The sequence below is a fragment of the Ceratina calcarata genome, unplaced genomic scaffold (genome assembly GCF_001652005.2).
Source record: "Ceratina calcarata isolate Rehan_Ccalc_2016 unplaced genomic scaffold, ASM165200v1 scaffold329.2, whole genome shotgun sequence".
Lineage (NCBI taxonomy): Eukaryota > Metazoa > Arthropoda > Insecta > Hymenoptera > Apidae > Ceratina > Ceratina calcarata.
Genome location: NW_017155624.1, coordinates 1,897,958 through 1,908,407, shown reverse-complemented (window position 1 = coordinate 1,908,407; position 10,450 = coordinate 1,897,958). Strand labels below are relative to the sequence as shown.

At 43.3% G+C, this 10,450-nt stretch overlaps 1 protein-coding gene across 1 annotated transcript; it reads left to right on the top strand.

Annotated features, from left to right (window-relative positions):
* Positions 1 to 809: 809 nt before the first annotated feature.
* Positions 810 to 7,422, top strand: LOC113464311 (uncharacterized; the record flags this gene model as incomplete). Its single annotated transcript, XM_085342316.1, is given in 3 exon segments — positions 810 to 1,039; positions 1,041 to 1,078; positions 2,159 to 7,422. Coding segments are annotated over 3 exon segments (438 nt in total), but the record flags the coding sequence as incomplete, so codon positions are not given.
* Positions 7,423 to 10,450: the final 3,028 nt, after the last annotated feature.

The window sequence follows — 10,450 nt, the reverse complement described above, 5'->3', positions numbered from 1 at the left end:
CCTCTCTCTGTGTAAAGCCATGCACGATCAGAAGTCCGTGTCACGAGTCGTACGATTTACCCGTCGATAAGCTCGTTGATTACCTTCGCCGTACTAAAGTTTCCATTGGGAAACCGCGGTTCTCTCTGTTCGTTCGTATGCCCCTTTTTTTTTCCACCGTTTGACGGGAGCCGAGAGGCAATCAACGCGGATGCCTGTTTGCAAATCGGTTTGGTTGGTTGTTTGGAATCATTCGTTGGCCGATTGCGCGTTACATTCAATTTTGTGTAACGATTTGCCTTGCTAAAGGTCCTGATAAGGTCTTTACAAATTATTGAAATTTCTGTCCGATGTATACGAGCAATTTTAGTTTTCTATTAAATAGATTAAATTGAGAAAATGTGTCTCTTTAATCCAATTAAAAATCTTTTTAACTTTCAAAAGTGAGACGTTTCGCATTGAATCGAGCATACTTAGTATGTTTTACGGGGCTTTAGGTTAACGCGTTATTCATATTTTTGACGATCTTATGCTGGATCGATAATTGGACCAGCTCGTCACAGTTTCTCCAAATAAATGCCGTCATCGAATCCATTCTGGGAACGAAGGATGGAAAACAAGCAGCCGAGTTCGATTCTCTTTTAACCCCCACTTCGTTCCGTCTGAAACGCCCGCATGCGCCGTAAAAAAGCACGACTGCCAGCGGTTCGTTTTACTCTTCGAGCTTCGTCTACCGGTTAGCCGATAAAAAAGCTCCGTCGCGAGGGTCTCGTTCGACGCCGTTCCGTACGCCGTGTCGTTTGGTTTTCGGGTGCCAATTCCCATCGTGAATTCTCTTTTGGTGCGAAAATAGCTGTTCAGTGGACGTGGACGAGACGTCGAGAGACGTCACGGGAAAAGGGAGAAACCGTTCAAGGAAAGAAGAGAATTTCGTACACGGGAGAAAGGATGCCGGACCAGGGGGATGCTGTGGAAGGAATTTTAAGGATATTACACGGTTATCTTGCACGATCTCGACATCTGTTCTCGTGATCGTTCTAGTTGACGTCCATGGCCTCCACGTCGGCTATAAGGGTTGCTTCTCCGTGGAAACCCGGGGGTGAGAATAGGAACAGACCACGCCTCTTGTCTAAGGTTACCCCCACCTCGGTCCTCGAGCAGTCTCCCTCCGCCACGGGAGACCTAAGATTTTTCCACTTCACCCCCTTCCATACCTTTCGCCGCCAGCACCCTCTTGGCTGCTACCCCCTCCTTCGCCGGTTTCACCCCTTTGCACCGGCCCCTCTCCTCTAGGAGAGTATCAACCCCTCTTCTTCTATTGATCCGGGTCTAAGGTCGTTTCTTGAGCTCCAGGAGCCGGCTACGCGAGTCCCGCTGGACCGAAGGAAATCCGCCTTTCACCTCTTCCGCTGCTCTCTTTTTTCTCTCACCTCCTCGCTTCCTCGCGTAACCTTGAAAGTCACTTTTTTACTCGACCGTAGGATTTGCCCCGAGCTTCAATGAGATTTCTCACGGACTCCCTCCTGCACGTTATTTATTTCTTCAATACACTCCTGTGTTTCCATTCAATTTCGTTACACGATTTGCTTTTTAATACTTCTTCATATTCAAATCTTGCATTTTGTTAAGTTTTAAGAAAAAAATTCTTTATTAATAAACATATTTGTTTTATTTGGCACGCTTTTATTGAGGCGCGCCTCTTAATCGGTACACGAGGTACTCAATAATTATCACAGCCAATGAGAATTAAACATCCCTCTTGATACATTTAACCCCTTCCCGTACTTTAGTGACTCGGACTCGCGATGAAGATTTTTGCCCAAACATGAATATCGCGAGTCTGACTCGCGACCAGATACTTGGGGCAAACATAAATATCACTAATGGCACGAAAAAATGCACGAGTTAAATGGCACGGGAAAGGGTTAAATCTCTTCTCTTTCGCATAACAATCACACTTTTCTGGACGAGGATCATCCAGTTCATTTTTGATCATACGGTTGGAACAGTCTTATAGAATTTCCTTTGGCAGTTTTGTGCGTGTACAGAATGTAACACCCAGTCTATGTCCTATGGTAAATGAGCGCGGCGGTTAAGAGAGCGCGGGGGTGGAGTAGCGGTGCTTTAGCCGGCGGCTGTTAAACACGCCGGGTCTTATCGGTAAAACTGTTCTGTACAGGACTACCGCGTTCAGCCATTGGCCGCGGGAGTATCTGTGGCCTTACATTCGTTGCCTGCCAGGTATACATGTCAGTATATGTATGTATAATACAATGCCGGCTCGTTAAAATCGTTCACGTAAAATACCTATCACGTTATCGATACGTGGAAAATTATTTTTATTTATGAGGGGTCTGAGATAGATATTACGGACTAAATTAAGAATTCATGAGTCTCATATCAGAGCAGGTAAAATATTTTAACGAATGGAGGACAGATAAATTATTGTTAAGCAAAAGAGATTTCGCCATTGACTTTGAATGATTAAATCGAGAGACAAGAGAGATTAGTCTTCTCAGTTAAATCTTGCGCAGGAAATATTTTATTATTATTATCGTATGGGTATCTAAAATAATAGGAACTATCTATAGCGTACGAGGTGAATGGTGTTTCTAATTTGATCGCTTGATCTTAATTATTCCAACTCCGTGCCTTTTATCAGTGGTCACCTATTCAATTCTCGTTTTGTATGTTCGACTTCAAGAGAGCTCCCCATCGAGAGAATACGGTGCGCGCGTTGAAGAAAGTTCAACAAGTTTCCGACGAATTGTTCTAGTTCGCTCTGTTCCCCTGCTTCAACGATGCCGCTAATGCCACTAGCTATTGTTCCTTCGTACTATAGATGATTTTTGACTCGATCCTTCTTCAGTAAACTAAGAAGTCTTGAGCTTTTCACGGTCTGATGATCCGCATGAAAGCTCAGTGGGGGTTCAAAGAGATAGAAATTCTCTCGGACGTTAACAGTCTATTGTCGAATCCTTGGAGCCTAACATCTCCTGGGTGGAAACATCATTTAATTTGCATCGATATTTGCCGGTTCCCAGTTCCGGCCGATAGATAGGTCGCACTATTGCGAGTACATACATACACAGACCGGGATCGCTTATAAGCCCATATAAGGTACATATGTATATACATATTCGCAGCCTTTCTCGGCATTAGCCACCCAGGCCAGAGCCTTAGAGGTCTCCTGGCAACCAAGCCTATCTAACTATCTTACGGTCTAACCCTTACCAGCCCTCCCCCGAAAACCTTCCTCAACCCCTGGAATCTCACTTAGAGCCCTTAACGACTGACCCTGCCGGGAGACACTGCGAAATTGAGAAAATTATCCTGGCCCCAATGTTACATGGAGACGATGACTGTACGGTTCTCACGTTCCCCAGTTGCAATTCCGTCTTCATCTCTTTTTGGCAGCCACCCCCTCGAACGGTGGCTTATATCGGCGCAAGAACTTCTGTAGGGATGGCTGAACCGAATGGCCGATCAGCCGACTGCCATCTTAGTTGCGAATTAAGGAAAGGGTGGACGACCGACCCTCGTCGAAAGACCCATGCGAATCCCCCGCTGCAGGGGGATGCTGCGTTACATTACGATCACCCTGGGGGTTTCGCTTGTGCCATGATGCAAGTTACGCCAGTCTCTAGCTATCCTGATTTTTATTGTTCAAATATTTTATAAGACAATCGCGCAAAGTATTCTTAATTTATGAATTGAGAACATAAAACTAATAGTTTCATTCGAATCTACCACAGAAAATTGACACCTAAGTAATCGAGAAATTGTCGTGACGGCATGGGTCCTCCAGATTTTTACGAGACAATGAGAGTGCTAGTTAATTCCAGCATCACGCTAGCGTATAGGTGGACACGAGCATAAAGCTGCAGTGTGGGTAGACACAAGTGTGCGGATCGTAGAGGAACACCAACGACCAAAGGGTTGGTCTGTCGTCATTCTAGTACGGTTACAGCGGCCGCGGAGCTTGACAGAAGTTGTAAACTTTATGGTAAACCGTGGCGGCGACGCCGGCCACGACCGGTAAATGGGGAAGGTGCTGGTGCAGCCGTGTGCTTAATCCAATCCGGAGTTTGTTCTTTCGACGATCGACGTAATCACCGGCCGCGCGGTAGTTTCCAACCCGGCTTGACCGACCTAACACTTCGTCTAAGGTTCCACCCTGTTCCCGCGTATGTATCTAATTTGTCGATGTTTGTCGATGCTCGCGCGGCCTCGTGTCCCTAATTGCTTCCGAGCAGCGACTTTTCGAAACTGACCGCGCGTCACTTTCGACGACACTTCGTACAGTCGACTCCTTTTTTAGTTGACTCGTATTCAGTTCAAGAGAAGGTAATTTCGAAATAGAAGATTATGCAAGAAATAGATTTTTTATAGAAAACATTTTGCTAAATTTCAGGCTGTTGAACGTTTTAAAAATATGATCTTCCGCGTCTGACGGTAATTCTGTAGGGAATCTATTTAGCGTATAGTGACGGGTTGTCTCGTGAGGGTGTTTCACTTGGGACCCGATTAATTATAGGGTTCCTTTTGGGGCTGCGAAGCTCGAGGCTTTGAGTTCCGTTGCCGGGTAGTCGATGGTATGGGATATAAGATACGTTCACAGCCTACGTAGACACTCAGTTAAGCTTCCTCAGAGTATTAGATCAATAATTCTAACGTTAAACTAGCTCGGTCAGAAGCTTCGTATAGAGTCCTGCATGTAACGCGATATTGCTTTGCGTCGAATATTACTCTGAGGTACCTTTCCCCAGTTGGAATATAACGTTTCGATAGATGGTTGGATATTTTCAAAGAAATTGCTTGACTAGTCTCTACTGAATTTCAATTTAACGTAATTAATTTCTTTTTTTAATTCAATATTAAATCTTTTTTGTACTCTAAATTCGAAGCAATGATAATTACGATTCCCCAATAATTAAAAATCAAATACTTACCAATGAAGTAAGAAGGACCGCAGAAAAATCGTTGTTTTTGAGAAGCCAGATGATCAGAACCACTAAACTTTGCACACGTTGATTTATGACCGAACGGGAGGAAGAAACGATATTTTAACTGCGCGGAGACATTTCGAGAGGCAATAAAATTATTTTACGACCCGTGATAGACAGTCCAGCGCGACGCGACGGTCGAGAACAGTCGTTGGCTTATGAAAAATTGCTTTACGAGCAGAGGAGATGCTGCGTGAACCGCAGCATCCCTGGTACTGACCGACAAACCCAGATTTCCGTCCCTTGAAATACGCGAAACCAGTTTCCCTGTCGTTAATGCGCGCAATTAAGAAGTGGAATTTTCTTGATGTACGTACAAACATTCCCCACGGAGTGGGGTCTTGGTCCTTTTCACCTCGGGAGTACGGAGGATGACCATTGGCCCGCGGCACCGTGAGAACTCAGGGTGGTCCAGCACCGAGTCGCTCAGAGACCAGAAGAACAGGTTTCTTTTTCATCTTCATCTCAGAGTCGCAGAGCATCGATTCTCCCTCCTCGAAGCTCCAACACAAATTGCATACTACATTTTATCTCCCTCTTCCCAGATAACAAAGTAATATTGTACATCATATCCAGCTGCTCGTCTCAACAAATTACGTACAAGATTCGTGTGGTAGGGGTTTTTATTCAAGCTCGCAACGGATTTCTGTTTCGTTGATGCATTATTCATGAAAGTAAACTTTTATGCGTTCGCACGTGGTTTCTAAATAAGATTTTAAAGAAATTGTGAAACATAAATACTTTATATGTTTCATAAACGTGGCAGCAATGATAGATTCATTAAAAAATGCAATTGATTAGTTCATATTCTGTGCATATTCAATTGCTTGCATATCTTATATTTTTGACAGTCTATTTTAATTCTCTCAGTGTTTTTATATTAAGTCATTTATCTACCTGCTTTTGTATTCGATTTTTTATAAACATCCAAGATATCAAATTCTTAAATGCATAATTAAATTTTTGATCTGTAGCGTTTAAAAATGAGATGTGAGAGCGATGAGAAACGTATGATCACAATGCGAAGTCGGATGCTGTTCTCGAAATCTGCCCTGTCCAGTTTCATCCCTCGAATCTCGCCAGAGTGGATAGACGAGCATCTCTCGCGTATTTCACGAAATGACCACTGGTCAAATGGTCGTGAGAAAAGTGCGCGGTCCAGAAGCTTCAGATGGGAACAGGTTTTCATGAAATCAGTTACGCCAGGAGCAGATCAGCTAATCTCTGATCCGCCACAGACCAGTTTCGCGATTCTTTAACTCGTGAGAAAAATATCTTACAGTATTTTATCTTGTTTCGTCTTCGGTTAATAATTTTTATTTCATTCATCAGCGTCATTTGCTGGATATATTATTTCAAGAGTTTTTAAGTCTTTTTTTATGCAATATTACTTTTACAGAATGAAATTTATTTCCTCTCTTATCGGTGTATCTTTAAATTATTTCTTCGAAGAACGTTGATTGTAATTTCCAGTATAAATCGTCAAAGATAAACACGGGGCGTTTCTGTAGATTTGACGATTAAACGATTACACGCAACACACGAGGGGTTGCTTTGTCTTTCTCAACTTTTCACCTCGGCAGCCTTTACCTCTCTCTCTCCCTCTCGGTCACGATCCTTTGCGGATTATGTGGATCTATCGTTCGCGAAATCGCATAATACCACGATGGTGCTTAGGCGTGTAAGGGTTGAGACATGGGTTTAGGGTGGGTGTGCGCCGTAATGTTCGTATCATTAATCGAGCGTCAAATAACTTCGTACAAAATGGACCCCTATATTCAATGGAATTTTCCCTACAGACGAGTGACTCTGTTCAAATGTTATTGAAATGAAGCCCTGTCCAGTCTCTGCATATCTTATCTGGTTGAACAAATTTTCCTTTCCTTACGTCACGTTACGTTTAACTTTCTCTCAAACGTTGTCAAATGCAGGTCGAAATTCACTGAACAGTATTAATATTTCATAGTTACTTCAGGAAAAAAAAATAAGATCATCGTCAGAATTCTACATCCTTCAAATTACCATAAGTCTAATAGCGATAGTGAAAAATATCTTCAATCTTAACCCTTTGACATACAAATTAAATCGAACTTTACATACAAATTAAATGGAATAAATGACGAGTCAAACTCGTCATTGTATGTCAAGGGGTTAATACAAAATAGCATCACTTATTAATCTAGTATCAAAGTGAAAGTTTCATTTCTACGGAAGGGAAAAACACGTGGATGTAATTGAATCCGTCGCGGTCGTTGAATTTCATTTTAAAATTAATTTCGATTTCGCTACCAATTGCCCGGCGCGGCGGTCCACGCGCTTAGCTTTTCATTAAATGTCTTATTCCACGATTATGGCGGTCTTCGTGATTGCATAACTTCAACTACGATTGCACACGAATTCCATTTCGAGTCGATTGCAGTCACGACGCAGTATAGCTTTATTTCAGCCTATTGGCCCAGAAATGGACTTGGTTTACAGTCTTTTTAAACTCCCATTCTATCTCACTCTTCTATCCTGACTCTTTACATATTACATATTACGTTCTTAGCACCTTATAATATCATAGCGTCTTTCTAGACCTAACATTCCCCTCGCTCCTTCTCCTCCTCTACCATAATTACTTATTTTCACTTTTCGTGCATTCTATTTTACTATCTTACTATCTTTAAAATTTTTTTTATAGTAGATCATCCGAACTATTGCTCAACAATTTCATTATTCGAACCTCGTGATCTTGAAATTTACGAATTTAAATCGTGAACAGATGACGTCTTATAATTGCTAAAAGAATCCCAAATTAACGAAGCTTTTACAATTGATCGATCTCTAAGCTCCCACTGAAAGTAGGAAGAAGCTTCGATAAAGCCGTAGGAGGCGAGAGGTCGGAGTCAAAGGGGGTCAGGGTGGGCGGAAGAATATACGTCGGCGGTCGGCGGGGTGACGAGGAGGATAGGAGGAATAGAGGTGCTGCTGGAGGCCGTGGTGTTTGGAGGTTAGACCGCAGTTACAATATCGCTTGATTAGAAATGTACATAGCGTATATGTGCGCGGGCCGCATATCCAGATGGTGGGTGGGTGGTCGGGCTGGGTCGATGCCTGGGTAACTCCATAGTTTAATGCACGAACCGTAGAACTTGCAATAAGGAAGGGTTGAACACTGGAAGGGGGAGAGGGGGGAGGGGGATCGAGGCTGAGGCGGCGGTGAACGAGGGGGTGGCTCTTGGGGGTGGCCACGGTGGGTCCTCGCGCAATATACACACTTGTACACACATACAGGCACACGGTTAACGGGAGTTTCAGTCTGCAACATAACGCGATCGCACTACTTGCAGCTTGCTGCTGCTTGTTGGCCCTCGAGAGAGAATGCCCGTGGTCTCGTACACCTTCGTATACCTTCGAATTCCCACGAAATGCTTTCGTAGTACCGTTCTGACGTCAAACTCTCTGGGAAGTTTCCTTCGTCCGCGCTAAGGTCAACAACCATTTTCTCCCTCGCGATTTTGTTCACGCTTTTCTTCCCTGACAATTATTCACATAAGCGGTTGCACAATCGAACGCATGGATAGAATTGTTGTTCAAAGTTTTTAGTTTCGAGAGATACCGATATCGAAGTCTTCATAAGCTGTAGAACATTAATAGAATTTAGTATGAATGATATATGTCTGTTTTCTACTTAATGCCCTTTTTTTACTTTCCGTTTAATTAATTAGGTTTTAAGTCGCGCTGCAGGCGTACGTGTATAATTATTTGTAAATTATAATTGCAAAGAGGCATGCATAAGTAATCTCCAGCCAGTAAATTTTCGTGTATATTCTGTAAATGGTGCGTTTATGGTGTTTCTATACGGCACACGAGTGTGTGTGTAGGAAGATAGCTTTATATTAGCGTTATACCTTAGTTCCTAAATCAGCGTTCGCTTAGACGTCCATGCTACTGGCTAGTACGGACTCGTCCTCGAGGAATATTCAACCATTCCTCCTGCTTTGCTCTCAGCTTTCTCGTTTCTCGGTTGCTGCTTCTCTTCGTCTGTTGCTCTATCCTCGATTCGCCCAAAGTTTGGAGAGCTCGCGCTTGAGAGGAAACGCTGAACGGCACTGCAATATCGTCTAATGTCGTCGAAGAAGATGGCGGTTTGTAACGTTTGATACGTTCCGTGTACCCGGAAATGGACATAATTTTCCTTTTCATGCCGTCTCGGGTAAATCGAAACATCTACGCGTCGACGTCCGTAGCGTTGAGCTTTCAGACTGAGAAGATTTCATTTTCTAACTTGCACGTAGCCGACGCGCCAGGTTTTAAAACAAATAGTAATTAACCCGAATGCTCGGTTTGTTTAGAGCCTTGTAGTTTATACCTACTGAGAGGAACATCAAAGCACCGATCAACTATCTTTCGTACATATTTGCCTATCGATATTAGTTTGCACGAAAGTTCTCGTAAATTCTGAGTAACAGACTTCGGTTGGAACCACTGTGCAAACGAAACCTGCTATATACGAAATATCAATTGGGTTGTGGCTGTATATTTTAAATACAATTCAGTTGTTTAAAAAATAAACTTGAAAATTCTTTGAGTAGCGTCTAAACCTATTGAAGATTCTTTTCCTTAATAAATACCATACGTTTAGCAAATTCCTGTCGTTTAAAATTGCAGGCAGATTAGTAATACAGTGGAATCTGTCGTGTAGTCGGATCCAAGCGCGAAATCTCTTGTAGTTCTTACTGCAGCCAACTTCTACGCGGGCGAGTGGAATAAGCCAGCCTAGAGCCTACAGAGTCTGGCGGGGGCGTAATACCTCGGCCCGCGTAATGTCTCAGAGCGGAGGCGCAAGACAAACGACGTTGTTTTCACGGAGATACCGAAAACACTGAGAGGAGCGTTCCTACCGGTTAATTAGCTGAATAATGCAGCGTTAATCTAGTGAAAATTGCATGCATCCAGACCACGCACGTAGTTTCGTTCTCGCAAACTCACGGGCTCCGCTGTTCGCACGCGAAACTATACACGGTTCCACGTGTGCACGGGACGGCCGTGCAGTTGTGTGCACGCGCGCTACACCAAGTCGTACTCGCTCTCGCCGGGTGCGAAGAGCATCTTCCATCGTATTGAATATTTTAAGGGATACCATTTGCCCCGGTATCTCCCGGTCGTGTTTCAAGATACAACCGGCTCGATATATCGCATCGACCCCTGTTCGGGATGCAATATTTTGCTGCAGTTTGCACGGTCTTCATTATTCAAGTTCGGAGATTAGTGGACCGTTACCAGCAGGTGTTTGCCAGCTTTTGCATGCCGCGGTTAGTCTCGTAGCTAGCAGCGAAGTTTAAGGGAATTTCGGTTATAACATCGAAAACGTGTTTCATTTAGGGCATTAACGATGCTACCAAATTAGAAATTAACTATCTCCTTTTATTTACAATTATAGTAAGGAAATGTGACAAAGTATAAGTATTTTTCACACCTGA